The following is a 26,018-nucleotide window of genomic DNA, read 5'->3' as shown; positions in this document are numbered from 1 at the left end:
CAAAATTGAACTTACAGACAGAAAAAAAATAAAAAAAACCCCAAACAAACAAAAAAACCCTAAGTGTGGAAAATAGGACTGGGATTGCCCAATCCCTGAAGTAATATCCAGGCACTGATAGAAAGTGAGCTGCTCAAGCAGCACACTCCACTTACAAGGGTATTTTTTTGCTAGTGTCCAGGACTGCACCAGAATAACCTGGAAATGAGGCATTCTCCTGCTGGGAAGACTTTTGTGAGGCCAGATTGCTTCTACTGTCAGGGAAGTGAGCCAAGAAAACAGGGTGGAGGATGTGCGTAAAAATTATTTATTTCATAAACACTTTAGAGTGCTAAATATGTGCTAGGTATTTCTCTAAGCACCTTAGAATGTTAACTTACACGATTCTGCTAAGAACTCTATTAAATAGTGTTAGCATTTTGCAGATGAGGACACTGACGCACAGACAAGCTAAGTGATTTGCCCAAAGTCAAACAGAAAATGGTGGAATCAGGCAGGCCGACTCCAGAGTCTGTCTTCTTAACTATTACTCTGCAGTGCTTATCATTTACTTACCAGTTGGTGTCCAGGATCTGATACGTGCTAAAGACCAGGGTCTCTGTACCATCTCCCATTTCCCTTCATTTTCTGAATGGAAATTGAGTGAAATCTGTATGTTTCCTCCACTAATGTATTTTACTTCCTCTATTTTCTCCACTAGTGTATGCAGTGTTGATTATAGTGTCATTTACTCTATGAATAATGAATATCCGTATATATGTTCCTCGGCATACATCCAGCATATAATAGCAACTTATGAAAATGCTGTTACTGGATTTATTTTTATGAGAATATTTAATTGATGGAAGGGTACCTTTACCATATCATTTGATTATTTTCCCCAAACTTCCTTGAGATACCATCTTTCAGGCTATTGGCACGTCACTGCTTCCATCACAAAAATGATAAAAAAGAGATAAATTACAAAAAACATTTTAAAACATCACAAACCTCTGGCAAAACTGAGAACTAGAGAAACTGAAATTCTAGATGGAGAGAATCTTTCTGAGTGAAGGAAAAGAAAAAACGTACGATATTTTGCAGGTGCACAGGACTAGTGACACAAATTGGAAACTTGAGGACCCTCAAAGGCATGGCCATTTTCCCCAAGGGAAATTTGTTGTTCTTCAATTGTAAGAATAAATGGTGCCGTGGGCCAAAAACTTATAAAAATTAGAATGAAATCTACAATGATAGAGATGCTGCAGAAGCAAAAAACATTAATAGGGGACATGATCGCCTCAAGCACCTAACTAGTCTCATCTTCAAGACGTGCAGGCTTGAAATCTGAGTAGGGCACGTGACTGGAAAGTGGGGCCAGGAGCTCTGAAATGCAGAGCGGGAGCTACTATAATGTTTCAGTGCTAAGGAACAAAGACCTGACAGGTTCTCAATCAAAGCTCAGGAGGGTGCAGCCGGAGGATTAGAGGAGAACCAGAGGTAGACTGGTTCTCCACACAGTTCAGCTTATGATTAGATTAAGGTGACCACCCCTTGCCTTTGCTTCCTAACAGAGGATGGTGGAAGCCTTTTAGATGGAAAACATCACTATAGCATCTGCAGTTTGTGTACACACAATGCTGTCTGTACAACCTGAAGTTATTATACATGTGAAGATACAAGGAAATTTACTAAAGATCAAAAGATGAAACAGATTCACAGATGATCCAGATTGAGCGTTAGCAGATACTTTAAAATCTCTATGATTAAATGTGTAAGTAAGCGAGAAAAAGATGAGCAACTAGAAGAAATAGCAAGTATAGACATAAATATAAAGAGAACCAGAAGTGGAAGAGATATAAAGAATGTGGCAAAGCAATCTTCAAAGAGATGTTTCCAAAACTTGTGAACAGCATCAACGCACACATTTAAAAAGCTCAGCAAACCACACAAAGATAAGCACATATACTATCACCAACAATACAAAAAACATAAGGCAGACCGTATTAAAAATGCCAAAGGCCAAAGACAAAAAAGAAGAAGAAAAAAAGCTTTAAAAATTCAGAGGAAAAAGACACATTACCATCAAAGGGATGGCAATGAGAGCAAAAGCTGACTTGTAAACAGCAACATTGGAAGTCAGAAGAAAGTAATTCAACCTAGAATTCTATACACATAAAATATCCCTCAAAAATGAAAGTTTAAAATAAAAGTGTTTTTGGACCAACAAAAGTGAGGAGATTTGCCATCAAAAGCCTTATGTGTACTTTTTTTTTAAGGTGAAAGAAAATGATCCCAGATGCAAACATGGAAATTTAAGAGAGAATTAAGGACACTGGAATTAAATGCAGGGGTAAATATAAGTCATATGTTTGCAATGTCTTATAGGCTTTAAATTTTATGTAAAACAAGAATGGACGCCAACAATAACTACAAAAGCCAGGAAGGGTTACATGGAGTTTAGAGGTTCTAAGGTTCTAGCAGTATTAAAAAATGGTAAAAAGTAATAAAATCTGTCAACATGCAATAGGTCAAGGATGCATGTTTTATTCTCCAGTGAAACTACAAGAATAGTGAGAGAATGTATAATTAGTAAGTTAACATAAAGGGAACATGAAATAATAAGTATTCAATTAATCTAAAAGAATGTAACATGGAGGCCAGCTCCTAACAAAGCAGAGTAAAGCCTAAAAACCAAGCTAACAGAATCCACATCTCCACCCAGCCGTTGGCGTTGCTCTTCCATAGACTGATGGCATGTGCTGGATGGTGTGAGCATGCAACTCTGTCCTCATACCAAGAATAAAACATATCTATTCTCTATTTCTTCTCAATATTAAACTCTTTTCAGCACCTTTTCATAATGACCAAAAATATATAATAGGTGTAACCCTCTGTGAAGACTTTCATAATAGGAACAGATGTACAGATTTAGTCACTCCATAGAAGCAGCACCAATCTGCTGAGACTGACTTTCAGTGGCTTCTGATCTGAATTAGGCTTGTGGGGAGATATTTTGACATAAAATATTCCGAATCCCCTAAGTTATGCTATAGTGAAAAAAAAAAAAAAAAAAAAAGGGTTCTCTACCCTTTCAAAGCTTCTCAATATTTATTAAAACTATCTGAATTCCCAAGTACATTATAAAAGGTGAAACTTATACACACAAACCATTAGAAAGCACTTTCTTAATGAGGATATTGATGTCTTGAATAATGTAGTGAGTAGAGAAGAATGCCATCTTTGAATCAACAACCAAGAGCTTTCTATGCTTCCTTGATAAGCAAAAATTTGACTGATGTTTGCAATAATCAACTAATGCTCAGAATAAACCCTTTCATTGAGAGATCCCATGGACCTTTATTTTCTATTATGAAGATTAATAGGTATTGAGTAAAATCTAATAGGTATATAAAGATAGTTGCCAGAATGGCATAAATGAGATGTTAAAATATTAACATTATTGATCGTTATTTAAAAAAAAGCAGCAAAGAATCTTCATAGGTTGTGTCTTAAAGGAAGGTAAAAATTCTGTGTAAGGACATATGATAGGTCACTACTCTCAATATAGTGCAGTTCAGGGGGCTTTTAAAAATTATGATCTGTGAGACAACAGAAGATCAGAAGATGAAGACAGAATGCCCTGACTAATGATGTTTAATCTGCCTTATTTAGGTTTATTAAATTTATTAGATTGTAAGGCAGAAGAATCATTATTTGTCACAGAAATTGGACAGTTTTAATATTTAGAATAGCAAACAAATGTAACTATAAATGCTATTTTAAAATGGTGGTTAAGTAATATATAAGCAACAAAAAGTATTTGCAATATTATTCAGTCCTATAAAAATATCTAAATCAATGTTTCTCCATTTTTTAAAATTTCAGGATCCATTTCTAATAACAAGAACACTCACAGCTTCCTTTATCATTATTGATATTTCCCAATAAATTACATTTTATCATTAAAAAGGCAATAATGATTTTCTAACAAGAATTTTCGTTTTGATATTGAAAGGGAGCCGTTTCTTTTCAGAAAGGTAAGAAATGACTGGGGATTAAGGACGCTGCTAGCAACGTGGCTGGGGAGTCAGCTGGCTTCACACCAGGTCTCATCTACCCAGATTTGTTTGTCGGATCAGGATGCCACATTGGTGTGTTTGAACTTAAATCCTGTTTTCCATTGCTTTAGAAGATACTTTTCTGCCCCAAGTCACCACATTGGGTAGCTAGTCACTTACTTATTTTCTTTTCTGGCCTGTTTTAGATAATAGTGTTTGTATGCCAAATCACAGCTTTTCAGAACCAGAAGGCAAGCGCTATAACTGGGAAAGCAAAGTGTCCCATACCTAGGAACCTTTGGGAGTCTACATTTCACTGCTCCTGTCCTCCATGGCTATGACAAATGCCCTGCTTTTAAAGGAATGTTTAGACATGCTAATCACACAAGTGTCTTGATGAGTCACACATAACCTAGAGACGGAGCGAGCCAAAACAGGTAGGTTTTAAAAACCTTTTTCTTTTCTTTTTTATCATTTACCTGGGAAAGGAAGTTCTATGGAGCAGGGTCTGTAGAGACTTCAAAGAGGTGGTAACTTTTGATCTAAATTTTGAAAAATGAGATGGTTAACCAGTTGGAAAAGGGGGAAAGAAAAGATAGGGAGGGTGTTTCCACAGGGCTTGAGGTAGATAAGTGCCAGTAATGACACTGAATTTTATTCTTTAACAGGGAATAATAAAACCACAGACGCTGAGGTTGGTTTGAGCAGAGATGCTATGGTTGACAAACCCGGACTCTTGGGTCAGTGTGCCTGGAGTGAAATCCTAAATTTGCCACCTAATGGTTGTGTAACCTTGAGCAAGTCTACCAGCTTCCTCATCTGTAAAGTGAGATCACAGCAATATTCTGCCTCAAAAGCATGGGTAAGGATTACGTGCGGAACACATGTGGGCTACTTAAAAGTGAGTGTCTGTACATGTGGGCTAATATGATTTTGTCGTCGTTAGCTCTTTGACTTGAGAAAATCCCTAAACATTCTGCATTATGATTATCCTGATGACTCAATCAGACAATGTTAAATGAAAGCACTTCTCACAATTTATGGTCCTATAGAAATATAACATAGTCTCTTCTTTATTAATAAGAAGCTGCCAAAATACTGAGCAACACACTGGATTTATAACATAATGATCATTTATATATTATATAAAACTAGCAGAAGTTATACAGGAAGAAAATGATGAAAGGTCTAGAGGTTTCTTTGAATTTCAGGAGTAAGATAAAAAGACTATACACATATTTAAACAACGGTTAAAGGTATCTTATATTGAGATTCGTATATGTAGTTTCAGGCTTGTCAAGCCGTAACTAATTCTACCCACATCAGTCAGCATTTGTTCTTTTTAAATTTTTTTTTGAATTTTTATTTTTATTATATTTTTAAAAAAGATAATGTAACTGTGTTTTGGATCCTTTGAATACCTACTTTTTAAGTTAGTGATCAGTGAGATTTTATTTTCTGACTTTGTATTTTATTTACAAGATGATTGACACAAGTAAGATTATTTATATTGTTACAGGTTAATGAGAAAAGAGTAGATGGATTTAATATGCAAGCAAGGCATTATCCTCCAAGAAAAAGGTAATTGATTTGACAGCGTACAGTAGGTTGCCCAGCAGTTCAAACAGAAAAAAAGTGACAGAGACTTGTGTAAAACCAAAGGCGGGACATGGTAAAAATGTCCGGAAGTTCACAGAATCTGAGTCAGTACCATATTCGTATTTTCAACAGTAGTTTCATGTCAGCTAACCATAATCATACCTAATACACAATGTTGTAAATTTTTTTTTTTGCTTTAGTAGATTTTTGTTCTACTGAATTTGTAAATTCGCTTCAGTTTTACAGCTGTAATGAGAGCTAAGAGGATAAAGAGATTTTCTATAACAATGTATTTATACATTGAATTAACATAAAATAATTTAAGAAATGTTAAAAATCAAGGACAATTTTTCTTTTAAAAAGGGTCATACATATTATGAAAGTGAGAAAAATGCTGACTGATGTGGGTAGAATTAGTTACCGCTTGACAAGCCTAGGGTGTGCTTCGGAGTCCACAATGAGTGAATTAATCTCTGTCCCGCACAATGCATCCAAGTGCACTAATTAGAGGGTTAAAAGGAGTTACTGTTTGAATGCCTGGCTGTATGAGAGAAGGGACAAATGTTATCACAGCACAGGCATACCTCATTTTATTGCTCTTCCCTTTACTATGCTCTGCAGATGTTGCGTTTTTTTACAAATTAAATATTTGTGGCAACCCTGAGTCCAGCAAGTCTACCAGTGCCATCTTCCAACCAGCTCAAATGATGGGGAGCACTTTTTAGCAAGACACTATTTTTAAATTAAGACATGTATGTTGTTTTTTAAAGACATAATGCTATTGCACTCTTAATGGAGTACCACATATTGTAAACATAAATTTTGTATGCACTGAGAAAGCAAAAAAATTGTGCGACTTGCTTTATTGTGGTATTTGCTTTATTGTGGTATTTGCTTTATTGTGGTGGTCTATTGAACCCACAATATCTCTGAGGTATGCCTGTATATTAGACCTGTGGTTTCAGTTGTTTTTTTGTTTGTTTGTTTGTTTGTTTTTTTGGAAACTTAGGTACAATTGGATACTTCGCCTCCATCAAGGCCAGAGAAAGGAAAAACAGAGAGTGCCTTTAAGTAATGCCAGACTGACCCTGGACAAATTCTCATACTTCAAACGAAGTTTACATCTCACAGGTTCAGATAAGGCCCTTTCAAACACTATAAAGCCCGGGGAACTTACTAAAAATGCTCTGCAGCTCTGAAATCACATAGGGTGTGGGTGGTCCCAGATCCATCAGTTACTCTGGATTCAGACATGCCTATATGGATTTTGATGGCTAGTGAGTGGGGTCACTGAAGTAAGTGGGACAGTCACTCCAGACTTAAGGGTGGCTAAAGAATGTGATGCCTTAAACAATGAAATAAGCTTATCCTATGCTATGGTTTGAATGTTTGTGTCCCCCAAAATTCACCTTGGAATCCTGACGCCCAGAGTGATGGCATTAGGGGGTGGGGCCTTTGGAAAGTGATTAGGTCTTGAGGGTGGAGCCTTCATGAATGGGATTCGGGCTTTTACAACAGAGATCTCACAGAGCCCCCTCCACACTTCTGTCCTGTGAGGACAGTGACAGGTCTGCAACCGGGAAGACAGCCCTCACCTGCCCATGCTGGATTCCTGATCTCGGAATTCCAGCCTCCAGAATGAAGACATGAATTTCTGTTGTTTATAAGCCACAGGGTCTGTGGTATTTTGTTATAGCAACCCAAAAGGGCTAAGACATCTTATGCCCAAAATTATTACTTTGGGATGGCATGGAAAAAAATGGTACAACTTTATAACAGGTATAAAACTCAGGTTTCTAGAAAAGGGCACAATCTGTCAGCTAAAAGTTTTTGAAAGCATTTTTTTTTTTTTTTAAATGGAGAAACTAATAATATATTGGAAATTATTCTGTGATATTTATTTTTAAATTTGACATTTGAAAGAGATCTGAAAGTCAGAGCTTGGGGGCCACTTGTGATTCAGTATGACAAAGCACTGAATCACAGTTTATTGGGAGCTGGGACAATGTGACCACTCAAAGAAGTTGACAATGGGACTCACTCCACAACTACTGGAGGCCAGGCAGTATTATTGACCCACCCTCATGCTGGATACACTTGAGAGGAGGTCAGTACTATTTAATTTACACGCCCTGTCAATTTAGAATGCCTAAAATGTGGCTTTGTGTCACCTATAGCTCCATATTCTCCTTTCTGCTTTTAAAGGAGAATTAGAGAAGGGAGAAGTTGAGCCACCTACCTTCAATAAATAGGTATGCCTCTTAACACCCATTTCAACCTCCCAGCACGTGTGAACAGATACAGAAATGATCCTAGGCCAGATTCCTTTCCCTATGACTAGGATACTCAGCCTCAAACAAAATCCTTTCCTTTTAGCAGAGTTTCAACAGGAAGATTCCTTCACTGAAGCAGTGATCCTGAGAAAATAGTGCTACTTAGGATACTGGTGATGACAACCTGACAGCTCAGTATGGGGGTTAAAAAAATGCCTTTATTCTGCTATTGAGAAAATCTTGCTGATTTGATATTTAGCAGTTCAAGATGTGAATTTAGTTTCCATTTATCAACCTTGATTTGTAAAGTATTTGTGTCTTTTAATGTCCAGGAGATATCAATTAAATATGAAGAGTTTGATAAAGGGATGTCAAGACTGAGTTCATCCAAGTTCTGTATCTGAAGCGAGACATTTATAATCAGTTCACTTACTCTCAGGGGTTAAGGTCCACTAAATCTCTCACTGTCTGGAGGGGAAACACATGATGTTTTAAAGGCTTAATGAGGTTTATTACTTATATATCTATATACTATGTTTCCCCGAAAATAAGACTTAGCCAGACAATCAGCTCTAATGCGTCTTTTGGAGCAAAAATTAATGTAAGACTCGGTCTTATATTATATTATATTATATTATATTATATTATATTATACTCGGTCTTATATTATAGTAAAATAAGACCGGGTATTATATTATATATTATAGACCTGATCTTATATTATAGTAAAATAAGATCAAGTCTTCTATTAATTTTTGCTCCAAAAGACACATTAGAGCTGATTGTCCGGCTAGGTCTTATTTTTCGGGAAACACGGTATTAATTTTTAATAGTTGTCTATTGTGTCATTAATAGAGTTCTTCTATAAGATGAACTAATTAAAAATTAAATATACATTTTCTTTACTTCCTGTGGATATGCATTTCTATGAACAATATTAATAAATGAAAATTAATACTTTGCTGCTGAGTTTTTACCTTAAATCTTTCCCTTCTAGGATAAAAATAGGCTTTGTTAAATAATTCATATGTAAAATCATGTTACTGTTCATTTGTCACAGAATTGATTTTTCTATTGACTATTCACCCAAAGGTGAAAAGAGGCATTTACTGACATTTATGGAAATTAAAAGAAGGAAACATCCTGGCTGACTGAATAGTGAGTATTAGTGTTTCAAATGCAAATCCCATTTCCACTTGATGCTAACAAAGTGTTGGAGGAAAAACATTAAAAAAAATTGAAACTTGAAAAATCACAGTTTTGAAAAACCAAACTTGAAAAACCAAAGTTTATCTAAGTAGATCTTAAGGATGTGGCATAAATAAAATGTGATTCAAAAAAGTCTGATTAAGGGGCTGTATATTTCCATAATTCTAAAAAAAAAAAATGTAAGAAAATGATCCGAAAGTAAGAACAGCATTTTTGGTTTAAGCAGGAAAGAGTTGATCCTTCCTAATTTAGAAATAGTCACTTTTACAGCAATTCAATTAAGTTCATTCTTGCTATTTTGTTTCCTTTGTTGCCTAAGGGTTAAATAAATGGGAAAACATCCCTTATAAGGCATGTTACAAGTTCAACTGGAAACAAGAGTAGCTGTATCCAGACAACTGGCAGTGAGGGAGGGGAGAGAGAATCTTAATTTTTCACCTTGTCTGTACACTTTGATTTCTTAAAAAAAAAAAAAAAAAAAAAAAAATAACCACTGTTCTTTACTTTTATAAGAAGTAATATTATATTGGAACACATTTAATATAATTTAAATGGACATTTATTTGCAATTTGCAGCTGATTTTTAGTTCATAGCTATGATTAAAAATGGACTCTGATGAATAAATGCATGTTTCTTTCTATTAATGGAAAGTTATAAAATAGAAATTTATGATTGTACAGCACATCATGCAATATAATTAATTTGTGACATTTCAGGATATGGATTTTGTATGAGCTCTGGTCTCGTACCTCAATTCATTTAAAAATCATGGCAGTATAAATGACTAATATATTATAACAAAAATTGATAATATATATTTAGAGTATGCTTATAGTAATGACATATTATAGTAATGGGGTGCAAATCCAGGGAGTATATGCAAAAACATAAATCTATTATATTGGAAACAGAGAAAGTAAGAGTATTACAGTTCCTCTAAAAATATTTTTTCTTGGGATTATATGGGAGACTCACTGCAAACACTAGGAGGTATTACTGAGGAAAATTAATCCACTAAATTTTTTCTCCAAAGAATAAATCTGTTCATATAATTTTCTTATTCAAAAATCTTCAATGCTGCTGCTGTGCCCTAGCCTAAAAAATCAAGTCCACACACCTTAGCATGTTACATAAAATCCTTTATTTTCTGGCCACACTAATTATTCCAGCTTCATCATCATCCATTCTCACATAGTCTATGTATGCAGCCCAATCAGATGCATCCAGAATACACTCTGTGATTCTATTTATGTTTTCTACAGTAGTCCCAGGTCAGATGCCCAAATACAGAATCCTCTGTATTTCCAAGGCCCATCTTTAAAAGTCATCTCCATGATGTTGTTTTCTATTCTTGAAGCATTTTCACATGTTATTATTCTAATAAATTCTTATAACCATGTGAAATAAGCAGGTTAAGTATTATTAGCCTAATTTCACAGATGCTGAAATTCATCTTCAAAACCCAGACTCACTTGGCTAGTAAGTGGTAAAGGCAGACACAAATTCAAATACATTGTGTTTAGGCAATCTTAGATACTAAGTACATTGCCCTCCAAGAACTTTTCCTTGTCTTCAAATCAATGAACACATGTGCTTTAAATGATTATGAAATGGAAGGTGCTGTGATGAGTTCTATAGGACTTAGAATCACACAATGTGACCTATCCCTGCAAGAAGCATCCATTCAAAATGAGCAAGACATAAACACATAGTTAAATGTAAAAATGCTTAACCAAGACATGAAAGCAAAAAATGACATGGCAGCACAGTATTAATTGACTAATAAATTATATAATTAAATACATAATTTTTGTTGTTAGAATATAGAGGAGACATGACTCATTTCGAAGCAACATGGCCAAGAAATTCATATGGGCTGTGGGATTTTTTCTGGATCAAAAGGATGAACAGGATGCAAAAAGAAGAAAAGACATTTGGATTGAATGGTATAAGGAATGGTGTTCATAGTTTTGTTCATGTCTGCATTTACAATTACAAAAAACACAAGAGAAAAGTACCGTGCAATGTGGTGTTGGACATGAGAGTTGGCTTTGAACTAGCAGCAGAGCTGCGAATAAGGCTTTCCCTCACTTGTTTAATTAGCCAATACCTTAATTTACATTGTTGTATAGGATGTAGTTTACCTGTTAAGTTATTAACTTCTTAAGGTATTCTTTTCTGGAAACAACCACAATCTGTATGCTATGGTGTTAAATATAGTAAATAAATAAGAATGAAGAAAACCATTTTATGAAACTGGATGGTAAAAAAAAATGTTAACTCAATTGAAACAGATATTGAAAATCAGCTATAATTAAGAAAGGGGCATTTGGCAAGTCCACTGGCCATGGAATTTACTTCACGGGGGAAAGCATCTCCTCTGTCATCAACCTTGTTTCTCCCTCCAAAATTTAGTTACCAGTTGAGTCACCCACTTGAAAACTAGAGGTAAAAGAGGTAATTCTTTATAATCATTAAATACACCAAAAAGTTTCTAAAAATATTAAATATTTCTTGGGGTGCCCAACTTGTTATAGGGGGCTAACTTTGTCCCTGAGGAAAATTAAGTCCATTTTGAGGACTAGTTTTACAGAAGAAGGAACGAGGAGGTTGGATCCAAGCCTGCTTGCTACCTACGTGCTACCAGACACAGAGCTCAGGCAGACATTAATCAATCACACAGAACAGACCATCCGAAACCTATTGAGCAAAGAGATTCCATTGTAATGGCCATTCCCATAATTAAACCTATTACAAAGTAGCCACAGGCTGTACCTTACAAAAGTTAAAGGTAAATCTGCCTATGTTCTTTTTGTGCCCTTCAGAAGTTCCCCATACCAAGATATTTTCCTGGAAACAAGAAGCATATATAAACCCTACCCCGATGGGTGGAGAGGGTCTCTCTTCCACTAGCAATTACAGACCACCACTCTGTCTGCAGGGTGGCTTTTTCATACGTATTCTCTGCTAAATAAACTTACTTTCATTTTAAACTCTATATCTGCTCACATTTGAATTCTTGCCTACATGAAGCCAAGTACCTTCTTGGACCAGGACTTGAGTGCCCACTCTGGCGGATTTGCTGTGCCAGCATCACATTGATTGCAACATTTCTGAGACCAGTTGTTAAGAGTTATAAGCTTTGGTTTTATACATATGTGTGACTTGGTGGGAGCACCACTCATCATTATTTTGCATTAAAATGTCTGATAAGCAATATTCCAATAATTCTACCATCACAAGATATGAACAGGCACAATTTTGCTATCTGAAAGAATAAAGATGGCTACATAATGGAGGTTAAATGAAGTGCTATAAAAAATAACGCTCAGCAACAACATGTGAGACATCAACCAAATAAATGATGAAGAATGTTAGTGGTACCCAAGATGCTCTAACAGGCTGACCACAAATACCAGTGGCTTGATACAAAAGAAGTACATTACTCACATTAAGGCCAAAAGGGATATTTCTGATTAGTGGATGATCTTCCATGTTGTCATCCATGTTGCAGCTTCTTGGATCTTGGAGTATTCTATATCTAGCTTTTGGATGGTAAAAGGCATTGAATATTCATAGGCAAAGGGAGATTTGTATGGATCAAGCTTGGAAGTGGATCACATCCATTCCATTGGCTAGATTTCAGTCACATGACTACTTCTAACCAAAAAAGAGGCTGGGAAATGTAGTCTAGCTGTATGCTTATAAATAATGGATTTGGTGGTCACGGTGTCTGCCTCTGTGACCCTGGGGTCAATTATAGTGTCTTGAAGACACAGTCATGGTGAAAAATTCAGGTATAAATGCTAGACAAAATAGGGAAAGGAAAACGTATTTCAGGAAGGATTAGGAAGGAAAAGAGAAGATTTTGCTGAAGTGGGCAACATATGAGAGGAAATCTTTTTTAAATCAAGACTTATTTCTAAAAAAAGATAATACAAGTCACATGCAAGTGTATAAAATTAATTTAAATCCACTTGGTCTTCAAAAATCCAGGCTTGTTATATCATCGACTTCATGACACTTCTTTGCAATGTCACAGTTCATCTTTTATAGAACCTATTTCTGACAGAATCAGAAATACAAAATGACAGTTTCAAATAATAACATAATCATAGAAATCAGAAAAAATCAGGTCTCAAGGTCTTCTAAAGTGAAAAAAAAGAACACCCTTCATCCAAGTTTGCTTATTATGTTTCAGCACCATGGAACAAGGCGTGACACTAAACAAGCCAGGAAATCTGGGGCCCTGATTCCCAGGGGTCTCTCTTTCAATTCTCTGTTATCTTGAGCAGCAATAGAGCTATTTGTCTCATATTTTCTTCTCCTTACAGAAAAAGCAAATTTAGCCTTGACTTATATTCTAAGCAGACGAAAGTTTCTATAATTGGTAAATGGGTTTGAAGAAAGACAACACAATAGAGTCCTAATTGATATTTTACATTTAGCCTTTTGCTGTAGTTTATATCTTAAAAGCATCCCTTTTCTTGAGTTAACTTTTTATAGTTAATGGTGATTCCAACTTCTTTTCCTTTAAACATCTAGTAATATGTAGAGTTACTCCAGTCCAGCCACACTGGCCATCTTGCAATTCAGACATGCTTCTTAGGGCTTTTGCTCTTCTCCCCCCTGAAATGCTCTCCCCTGAAATCAACTAACTTCCTGAATTCCTCACTTTACATTTGCTCAATGAGGCCTTTTTGACAGCCTGATTTAAAATTACAACTCAAACCAACCTTCTTCCACACCAGTCCTGCTTACCCTGTTTTACTTTCTTAAACATAATTTTACAGTAGCCCCCCTCATCCTTGGGGGATACATTCCAAGACCTCTAGTAGATGCCTGAAACTGCAGATAGTACTGAACAAACACTTTACGGCTTCTCTTTGGCATACCTGAATTGCCAGCATCAGTACTCTTGTACTTTGGAGCCATTATTAAGTAAAATCAGGGTGACTTGAACACAGCACTGTGATACCACAACAATTGATCTGATATGCAACAGGGCTATTCAGTGATCAATGGGGTGGGTAGAGTACACAGCATCAGTATGCTGGACAAAGGATGATGCACGTCCCAGGTGGGACAGGGTGGGACAGCACAGAATTTCATTACGTTACTCAGAAATAGTATGCAATTTCAGTCTTATGAATTGTTTATTTCTGGAATTTTCCATTTAATATTTTCAGACTACCGTTGACCGTGGGTAACTAAAACCACAAATAAGGAGGGACTACTGTATTACCTTTAAAAATATTATACATGTAAAAGGTGAAGGGACTAAGAAGTACAAATTGGTAGTTACAAAATTGTCATGGGATATAAAGTACAGCATAGGAAATGTAGGCGGTAATATTGTAATAACTATGTATAGTGTCAGGTGGGTGCTAGATTTGTCAGGTGGATCACTTCATAAATTATATAAATGCCTAACCTCTACACTGTACACCTGAAATTAATATAAACTAATACTGAATATCAACTCTAACTGAAAAAAAAAATTATACATTTTACTTAAATACTGTTTACTGTTTGATTTTCCATGCTAGCATTTAACTTCCACGAGCACAAGGATGTTTGTTTTGTAGCCCAGGTATCTCAAGTGCCTGGATCTGTGCCGGCACAAGTAAATACTCGATTAGTATTAGTTAAATGACAGAATCAATGAACATCTGAAAATCCAATCCACTTTCTTAGAATTCAAAATACTATACATATTATATGCTTTATGTTGTCTTATGCACTATGCATTAAATCCAATTATATGTATATAACAGTTATATACATTAAAGCCATGTATATTATTCTTTATGGGCAATATAAGGGATCTTCCAGAATCAGTCATTTTTATTGTGACTCTCACATGTCATGCTAACTTTAAAACCGAGTCACCATATAAAACGTGACATTAATATCCTCCAGTCAGTGATCCTATTTACCAAGTGTATTGGTACAGTTTTAACATGGGAGTGAAATAAATATTTGATAATCTTAGGAAACAGTCTATCAATCTGGTTTTCTTAATTCTTCTGAAATTGCTACTGGGTGACAATTACCTAGAGCTGGAGATTTATTAAGTACTTTGTTTTTGGAACACAAAAATGATTGAGATGAATACAATGTGTTTTCTATATGCACAAAAGTCCATCAGGGTCTAAACACACACACGATTATAATACAACAACATAAATTATATAAAAGAGATTTGCATTACAGAGTTATAGGAACCAGTGTATAGAGACAAGTAACTACTTTGCTTGGAAAGGGTGCTCAAGGAATGCCATCAAGAGGAAAGTAATACTAAAGAAGAGTTTGGAAGGCCAGAGACAAATATGGAGGACATCCATTTCTGACAGTGTACTCAGCCTTAGGAGGAAGTCATCAGTATGGTCTTACGTGGTATAAAGTGTGGAACAATTGTTACCAGTACAGAAAAAAGTAAAATTACATAGCAAATTTACACTATTCTGAAAAAACAAATTCCATGTAGCTTAAAGTCCTAAATGTAAAAAGCAAAAACAAACAAACAAAAAAACCCTAAACTTAAAAAAAAAAAAATGTATGTAGAAAGATAACTTTATGGCAGCAGGGCAAGAGAGATTTTTCTTTTTTCTTTTTAATAAGAAAGATTTTCTTGAACAGGATAACCCATAAAGGTAAGGCTCAATCGATCTGACTATATTAGCATAATAAATTTGTGTGTGATAAATACATAAGCTGGGCCAAGATGAAGTAAGCACACTACAACCTATTTGTCTACTGTTTATAACTGAAACTTTGAATAAAACACGCAAACATCAATCTGAGAACTCAGAAAAGTAAACAAAAGCAAGTGAATTGTTGAGGGAATCAAAACTTGGACAATGAAAGCAGAATGAGGGCATGCTCAGATGAAAGGAAATGAAGAAAATTCTTACATCTGCTGTGAATAAAATGCTAAAGGAGGTTTTTCAGGGTGCAATGAATGATAGTGAAAGGGAACTTAAATTCCAGGAACAAAGGAGAGCCTCAGACATGTTAAGTTATGGGATAACAAACAGGATGATTTTCCTCCACGAAAGTTGTCTAAAACATGATGACTGTTGAAATCAAAGTTATAACTTTCGGAGAATACATTCAATGTATGTAGATGTAATGTATGTGACAACTATAAAGCAAACATCAATAATGAAAGTTAAAAGGAACAATTACATTCCATAGGCATTTGGTGATTGCAGCACAATGGACCCAAGCACGTGTGGTTTGGAAGCACACACTGCACACGTAGCAGAAGACAGTGGTAAACCACTGCTGCATTTTACTTTCTTACTCTTTTTATTTTTCCCATTTTACCTTGAAAACCCTACGATAAGAAAGCCCAAAATGAAATCTGACATAGTCCCAAAGGATGAGACTCTCAGGTCCGATAGCACTCAGTTATTGGGGAAGAGGAGAGAACAAGTATGAACAGCATTGTTGCCAATGGTGCAACTAGACCAAAGCTGGAAGGATGTCCAATGGCTGAAATACGCAGAAGGCGAAAGGAAAGCATGATGCTGCATAACACGTACAATTGGAACGTGGAATGTAAGAAGTATGCACCAAGGTAAACTGGAGATTGTCAAGTAAGAAGTGGAACGTCTAAACTTTGTAGTGCTTGATGTTAGAGAACTAAAATGGGCTGTAATGGGACATTTCCAGTCAGGCAACGATAAAGTCTTCTACTCTGGAAATGACAAACTCAGAAGAAACAGAGTGCTTTAATACTGACTGAGGCAAGATGTAGCACAGGCAATTAGAGGCTATGATGCAAGGTCGGTCTGAATAATATCAGTCAGACTTCTAGGAAAATCTATTTACACAGCCATCATTCAAGTCTATGCTCCATCTACAAGAAGCTGAAGAAGGTGAAACTGAAAGCTTTTATGCAAGTGTTCAAGAAGAAATTGATCATATACCAAAACAAGACATACCGATAATTATAGGTGATTGAAATGCAAAAGTAGAAAATAAAGCAGAATCAAAGGTTGTCAGAAAATTTGGACTAGAGGTCAAGAATGAAGCAGGAGATAGGCTTGTGGATTTCTGTAAGCCAACAACTTGTCCATCACAAATGCATGCTTCAAACAACCAAACAAATGACTGTATACATGATGGTCAGGTAACCAGATGGCCAAACAGAAATCAAATACACTATGTAATTGGAAGCAGGAGATGGAGAAACTGTAATCCCTCCATCAAAACAAGACCAGGAGCAGACTGTGGTACTGACCACAAACTGTTAATATCAAACATCAGAGTAAAGATGACGAAGAGAACTAAAAGAATCATAGTGCCCAAAATTAATGCAAATAACATTCCTGATGGATTTAAAGTCCACATAAAAACAGACTTGCACTGTTAAATCTAAGTGACCAAGAACTAGAAGAACCATGGACTGAAACGACAAATATTATCAGGGAAGAATGCAAAGATAATGCCAGAAGGATAAAGGATAGAAAAATCAAGATACATGACAGAAGAAACACTAAAAATTGTCAAAGATTGGTGAGAGGCAAAAGTAAAAAGGTGATACTACCAGGGTTAGAGTCCTGAACACAGTTTTTCCATGACTATCATGTAGTGATAGAAAGAAGATTACAATAGTTGATGTTAAGAAGATAGGAAAGAACAACAAATAAAAAAGGAAAAACAGTGATCCCTACAAGAAGATTCAAGAAAGTAAAAGGGACTAGGGATTCTGAATGACCAACAAGAAAGCACATTGTGTGACCAGAAGAAAATAAAGGGAAGGTGGAAACAGAATCCCGAAAATCTATACAGAAGAGATAAAAGAATGACAGACACCTTTAAAGAAGAGTCCTCTGAGGAAGAACCTGAAATTCTGGAAAGTGAAGCGAAAGCTGCCCTGAAAGTGTGGGGAAGAAATAAATCACCAGGGGCAGATGGGATACCAAGAGAATTATTTCAAGCCACAGAGATGAAATCTGTCAAAATCCTAACAAGAATAATCTCAACAAACATGGAAACAAAACGATGGACTACAGACTGGATGCATTCAACATGCATCCAATGTTCAAGACAGGAGATGCCAAGGTGCAGTAAGTATGGGGCCGTTGTTCTAATTTCCCACGCAAGTCAAGTGGATGTTCAAGCTGGATTCTCATTGTGAATATTCATTGGCTACTGGAGCGCTCCAAAAAATCCCAGAAGGTTAGTCTGTGTTTCATAGACGACAGTGAAGCCTTTGACTGTATGGATCTTGAAAAGCTATGGGTTGCTCTGAAAGACATAGGCGAGCCTCAGTACTTGCCTGTCTTGCTGCATAACCTGTACTGTGGGTGGGAAGCCACTGTCAGGGCAGAATATGGAGAGACTAAATGGTTTCCCATTGGCAAAGGTGTCAAACAAGGATGCAATTTATCTCCCTATTTGTTTCATCGGTGCATAGAACACATCATATGAAAAACTGGGCTAGACTCAGAAGAGTGAAAATTGGAAGAAATATCAATAATTTAAGATATGCAGATGACACTCTCTTACAGGCAAAAAGTATAATAGCAATGATTTGCAATGACTTCTGAAGAAAGTGATAAAAGAAAGTGCCAAAACAGAGCTGTATTTTAACATCAAGAAGACAAACGCACGACTACAGGAGAAATACACAACTTTAATATCGGCAACGATAATGAAATTGTTAAAGATTTTGCTTACTTTGGTTGCGTCATCAATTCAAAGAGAGACTGCAGCCAAGAAATCACGAGAAGGCCGAGACTCAGAAGGGCAGCCATGGAAGAATTAGGAAAGATCACCAGGAGCAAAGATGTGTCATCAGAGACCAAGGCTAAGATCATTCACACCCTCCTAATGCCAGTAATATGTAAGGATGTGAAGGCTGGCTAGTGAAGAACATTGGTAGAAAAAAGAAATTGGTTCGTTTGAAATATGGTGTTGGAGGAGAGCTCTACAGATACCCTGGACCAATAGAAAGATGAACAAGTGGGTCCTAGAGCAAATTAAGCCTGACACATCGCTGGAGGCAAAAATGACCAACTCTAACAGTACAATAGTGTATGGAGGGTTTTGCACTAACTTCAGGATGGGATTCACCTTGGAGTGGCAGGCAGAGATGGGCTCAGGGCCTGGAATACATAGTTCTCTAAAAAGATGGTGCCAGAACAAATAGGTTAAACTGTTATGCTTTATTGAAGTTGGGTGTTTCACTAACCACTCTCTCTTGTTTTTTTTCTAAGTTTATAATATGCCATAACAAAATACTTTTGAAAATCAAATATGTGACGTACTTTATCAAACTCCCCAATAAATGTTGGGTCCTACTGATTCAATCTAAACTCCTACATATTTTAGGTAGCATCTATTCTTTTAGAGTCAGAACTGATGTTCAGAATATTGACCTTGAGTAAACAAGGAATACTATGAAAATAATACCAAGCATTTTTGAGCACTTATTATATTGCAGGCAGCATGTGTGCCATGTTACATCTATTCTCTTTAATCAATCTGAAAAATAATTACTACGTTCTATAGCCACATGTTAAATAACAGATATGGGATTCATACCTAGGTCTTTAAAAAAAATGAATTAATATTGAAATTCTTAAGTTAACTAGAATTTATAATTAACCACATTTTCTCAGTTACATTGTTTCCCTTATGCAACAGTGTTAGCTGATTGCAGCTTTCCCATCTGGAACACGAGCATGCACAGATATCACAAGAACTTTTTCCTCTTTAGAAACATAGTCACAATTTTGATTTCTCATGCCTTCAATATTTCTTAAAATTGAATTCTCATTGATAAGAGTCAGTGTCTTCACTAGGAAAACACTGCATTTGAACACATTTAGGATATAACCATGCTGCAATTTTCTGAAGGAAAAAGTACAAAATACAGGATTTGTTTTTGTTTTTTATTTTCCAAGTTTCTAGACATCTATCCAGGATATGCCCCTTTTCTGCTGAAAATGCTGCCATTTAACTCATTCCATCAAATTAATTTACTGCATTCATCTCTTGCACATAAAATGGAAGTCATGAGTGGTACACACTGACTCCTGGAAACTTCAGTTTTGTGAAAGAGAATTCTATGCTAAATCGTTTGTTTGCAGCTTATAAATGAAATACGCATATACTTCCTTTTGAAATGGTTATATACTTTCTATTTATGCTTTAGAATTATCTCTTAATGATTCAACTAAATGTGTCTACATTTAGTTATTTTATCTAACACGCTTGCTTCTCCATGCTACAATATATTTCAAAAGCAGCACAGGTGACAAATAAAATGAATATAGAAAGAAGGCATTGGGTTTATTTAGTGCCCTGCAACTTTTCATTTTGTTGATATGTGACATGACAAAAAGGTTTCTTTGATTGTTCAGTAAAACAAACCACATAACAATTTGTTTCTTGATGTGGATCAATTGCATATTGATTATGTTATGCCTTTCATTGGCAGCTGTGTCAGGAGTGGGCTAGATATATATTAAGCTCTTGGGTGCCGGATTGCCACTATTTTATCGGAGACCATCAATGATTTCTTACACCGAATATCTTAATATGACAGACATTAATAAAAAAAATTATGCTATTTAAGAAAACAAAAGAATATTTAAAAGTTTGGTATGAAATGTGATAAACACATATAATGAAAATCAAAGATCATAAACCACACACTATTACTGTGGAGAATAGACAGTGGAGAGGAATACAAGGCATGGACTGAAAGTTGGTAAAGTTACAATGAGAATGTAAATAAAGTATGCTCAAAAGAAAACACCTTATTTTTCAATGTCAAGTGTGGACCCCTAAGCAGATGTGTAACTAGCAATTTTATGCCAAGGGCAAGCATGATGCATTTATTTTATCCAACCTTGTCTGGTACCCTCCTGCTTTCAGGATACCCCTCCTTCGCTGCTCATGCTTTGCTCTATTTATAATCCATGGGCTTCCTGTGTCAGGTTACCTGGCCTTCTGAGTCAGCAGAGGATTGCAACCACAGCAAAAAAACGCTAAGAAGTCATTCTGGGTTGGAAGATGTTCTCAGTATTTCATTCACTGCTGAGTCTTTTACCCCTGAATTACTTCTAAGGGACTGCATCATGCCAAATGGCACAAACTTAAAATATAGATATATTTCACATCTCTTAAAATGGCAAGTAGATGAATGGCATATTATTTTTGTAAATGCTGTAAAGTTTCAAAACCAATCTGAAGTGGCTTTTATAATCTATGGAATTCCAGATTTGAGTACTGGGATGTGCCACAAAGGCCCCCTCCAGGGCCAGTCTGTGGAATTCCATGATGTCACACATTCACTGCTGGATTTATTCATGCCAAGTGCATTGGAAAGTCATGAATATTTTATCTTGCTTCACAGCACGGACCTACCAAGCCTTCTATATAAGGAGCATAAATGAAGACAGCCACATTTACAATACAGCTAATATCTCAGTTTTCACTATTTTCAAATGCTTTAAGTAAAATTATTTTTTCTACTTTTATGTAAACTGTATTTTGCAAATTACTAAAAATTATGCAATAGTATAAAAACTATATTTTGTGTATTCTGTACCTTGAGGAAAGAAACAACTACTATTTATTGAGGTGCTACCCCTATTAGAAAATGTTTTACACCTCTATCAAGAATAAACAGTTTGTATGATTTGTGTAAAAAAAAAACCCTGTGTTTGGATATAAAGTGAATTTTGTGGATAATAAAAAATCAGATAGTGTGTCAGTCAAAATTCTCATTTGCAAGCAATGGAAAATAACTCTGCACATCTTACTAGGTAAAAGCTTTACTGAAAGGCAAAAGAATGGCATGAAGTTAGGAGGAAAGATCTGGCACATGGGACAAACCAAGGGGGACGCAGTAACTGGACAGTAGACAAACACTGACCAACATCTGCTGCCCCTGGAGGCAGCCACCATGGCCAGATGCGACCCCTCCCCCCACTATGGAGACATCTATTGTTCTTTTCTTTCCATTATGTCTCTCACTCCATGGTTAATAGATTGACTGAGCCCATCTCACATATATTTGTCTAGTTTTCAAAGGGGGGAGGAAGAGGAGTCTCTCCCCTTATATTTTCACTGTGGTAGGTGAGAAACTTAAATATGTGACCGGCAGCTAAAAAACCAAATCATAAATGTCCACTACGGCTACTTAGATTATTGTCTTGAACCAAAAATTCGTCAAATGTTATGTAAAAGTTGAATGACTCCTTCATTCCTTCTAATGGGCTATGGTAAATTCATTCTCAAAACAGGACATATGATCTTGATATCCATTCAAGCTATGGACTCTGAATTTTCCGTGACCTTTGGTACATTACTAAATCTATTTCCTGTTTTATTTACCTACAATAATGTCCATACATTTTATCTTCCTTAAAGATATTTTATTAAAATCACTGATCATGCTAATTAAAATATTGATACCCTCAAAGAGGGATTATTCAATTTTTAGTCAACAATTAATTTTACTGCTACATGCCCAATCAGTCTAGGATTGATTTTATAGAATTCCAATTTAATTGCATTAGTAGAAAATCTAAAATGTAATATGCCTGCATATGTCCACACTTCCTTTATAAATGTCACACAAGAGACATTTATGCTGAGACATCTAGCCCTTAAATACATAGTTTCATATAACTTGTATAGTTTCTCAACAGTGAGGAATGTGTCCTACCATGAGAATGCCCACATTTTTGCATGGAAGAAAATGAGCCTGGTTTTCCATTGCCTTGAAAAAAAGGAATACACTGTGAGATAATTGGAGGCAGGGATGTTTTCATTTGAAAACAAGTTCCCATAAAAAACTAGGAATGGAAACTTATTCTTGATGACCTTTCCCATTTCTCTTTGCTTCTTGGCCACGTCCATGAAAGATCAGACAAGTTACAGAGATGTCTATTTTATGCACCTTCTTTCAAAGTTAACCCTTTTCTCTATGAACCACATTGTAGTGGAAATCCTGGAAAGGATGTCAGATGGCCTGTCATTGTGCTCTAATGTACAGGAGACAACCGTATAATAAAAATCAAACCAATGCTCATTACAAGTAGGGTCCCCTGGGAATTATCTTAGCTAAAGCATCTATAATGCTTACAAGGTAAAGTAAATGCATCTCTAAGGAACAGAGGGGCGATTAGGACAATCTATTATTGCAACCAATCAGCATTTTCTTTCTATTTCAGTGCCTATATATCAATGTAAGTGATTTCAGCAGATTGCCTCCTGTAAGATTTATTTTTAAGATTAAAATTATTGATTTTCTTACTACCTCATCAGTGTTATTTAGAAAAATCTCAGCTGATAATCAGGCCATGCGAAATATTCAGATGAAAGCTGATCGTTAGCTGGATAGTTGATTTCATAAAAACATCTGGCTACTCGACTGAGATTTTTAAAGATTTTTATGTAGATATTTGACATAATAAAAGTTGTACTGCTCATACAAAATAAGAATCTTGTGGATACACTTTGAATGTATTGATAATAAAGTCTTTGATATACTGTTGTTTGCAGACCTCCTTGAACGCAGTCATATCTTTTTGAAGATAATTATTGAAAACAGTATTTTAAAATTCAACATAAAAAGAAAATTAAATTATGTGATATAGATCTTTTTTCTTCCTACAACACTAGTGCTTTTTACTCCTGAAGTGAATATTTTCTTTATTTTGGTGAACTTTTTAAGACCAAATTTGTTAAGCATATACACAAAATCACTGTAACACATCAAAACACAGTTTTGCGAACTGTCATTTCATTTTCATTTTATAGTGCGGTGATCATATGTTATTTTTTAAATGAATTTGGATTACATGGAATTTGGAGATAGTAAGTGAGATATAATGGCATGCCATAAAACCACAGGTGCTACAAGCATTTTATTTCCATGTGTTGTCACTTAAAGTCCTCATATTTTAGCTGAGATCAAATGTGGAACACATATTAACATCATCCAGTAAATTTAATATCATCTTCTTCCCCTGACAGTGATTTAAAATACCATAACATAAATTATGTCTACAATATTTCATTTAAAACCATTTAGCAATTTTTATTTGTTTGGGACATTATTATTATTTTTTAAATCAGTAAAAACCTGGATTCAGCTGTGATAGAAAACAATGCTGAGTTGGAGAAACTTAGGGCAGAGATAAGAATAACTGCCTTCTCTAATCCAGTGCAAAATACGTTCTTGGTCATACCTTAATGAATATGTTGTCATAATATAATATGAGCTATTATTGTACATGTAAATATCTAGGGGTCATTACCTGAGTGGTATGACTTTCTCTATGTCTCTGAAACGATGAGGTCGCTGTCCCACTCACAGACAACCTGGAAAATCCATCTTCTTCAGGTAAACCTATTGAGGTCAACACAAAGTAGTTAAATTGTGTGTCTTTTCCCTGAACAAAGTAAGTTGTGTATTTACTGCAATAAACTAAAATTATTATATTTTTTGGATTGAAATGATCATCAGTAAACACAGATTGAATAACAAAAATTTTCCAAGAAAATATTGGCATACGAAGTATTGCTGCAGTTCCATTTAATAAAAGAGGAAATATACTGGCAAGAGAGATAAAATGGTAATGAAGAAATATGTCATAACAGCACAAAAGTGAGCAAAAATCAGCAAAGAAGTATTGGAAGGGAGAAGGAAAACTTTTCTAGAAACTGAAAATTATTTGATAAAGCATCGATGGGGACAGAGAAGTATGCATGAACAATGAAGAGGAAAAGGGTTCCTGGACTTGTTATTGAAGACAGAGTTTGTATTTCATTTGTAGGATAGCAGGGATACAAAGAAAGGATTAGAAGGCAGAGAAGACATAATCAAGTGTATGTGCCAGATGAAGTCTATTGACTACAGTTTATTTTACATACAAAGGGGGGGGAAAAGATTGGGTAGAATTCCATGAGGAAAAGGTCGGGGTAGCTGCCCAATCCCCAGACCAATTCATAACCAACTATATACAACGAATGATAGGTTTGAGGAAATTTATCACCAAATAATATAAAAGTCCCTATGAGGTACGAAAGGATTTTATTAATTATCCTTTATTAAAGAAGCAGGGTTTCTCAATCTCAGCACTGCTGACACTTTGGGCTATATAATTCTCTGCTGTGGGTGCTGTCCTTTGTATCATAGGATGTTTAGCAGCATCCCTGCTCTCTACCCTAGATGACTTTAGACATTGCCAAATACCCCTGGGAAATGTCCCCAGACATTGCCAAATACCCCTGGGAAGCCAAATCATCCCTGTCTGAGAACCACTGTGAGAGAGGGATAAGTAATCATCCCAAGTGACTTATTAATAAAAATGCATAGATTAAAAAAATAACTATCCGGTGGAATGAGTTCAACCCAGAGGACTTCAAATTCTAAAGTGATTGCCGCTATTATGTGAAATCATAATTAGCCAGCATGGTGTAATTGATTAAACATATACATGATCCCTAAATTATAAATCATTAGAAAAATCACTGCAGATTTTTCCAATTACAACAGAGAGTTAGTTGCTCGGGGAAGTCCACAAAATCCTATCAATACATAACAAGGCCTCCACATTGATCTTGCTGTATGAACACAAATACTTTGTATGGAAAGGTTAGCTTCATCGAGACTGGGCAGACTAAGGCCAGCACCTAAAAACTGATATACCTATGGATGGGGTCATGTGCTGGAGAATGGGTCCCCGCCATAAGCAGCAGCAATGTCTTCAGTTGGCTAGGGGAATATTGTGTTAGAGACTGTGGTAGCAGGTGTGGGAAAGGTTCCAAGCAGTTACTGTTCGAGTGGTCTGGAATCTAAACAGATGGAAAGGAGCATGGAAATCTAAGATCAGGCACAAGTTAGAATTCCGGGCAATT

The 26,018-nt window shown here is 35.8% G+C and overlaps 1 protein-coding gene across 4 annotated transcripts in view; it reads right to left on the bottom strand.

Moving 5' to 3' along the window:
• The window catches only part of MYO16 (myosin XVI), a 542,975-nt gene that overhangs the window by 2,805 nt on the left and 514,152 nt on the right, over positions 1–26,018 (bottom strand). For all 4 annotated transcript variants that reach the window (XM_074329517.1, XM_074329516.1, XM_019731063.2 and 1 more), the window contains one exon: positions 24,416–24,507. In XM_074329517.1, the coding sequence (XP_074185618.1) occupies positions 24,416–24,507 (92 nt within the window). The remainder of the gene's footprint in view (positions 1–24,415; positions 24,508–26,018) is intronic.

Source organism: Rhinolophus sinicus, linkage group LG04 (genome assembly GCF_036562045.2).
Source record: "Rhinolophus sinicus isolate RSC01 linkage group LG04, ASM3656204v1, whole genome shotgun sequence".
NCBI lineage: Eukaryota > Metazoa > Chordata > Mammalia > Chiroptera > Rhinolophidae > Rhinolophus > Rhinolophus sinicus.
Note: the sequence above shows the minus strand (reverse complement) of the source record. Positions and strands in the feature narration are given on the sequence as shown.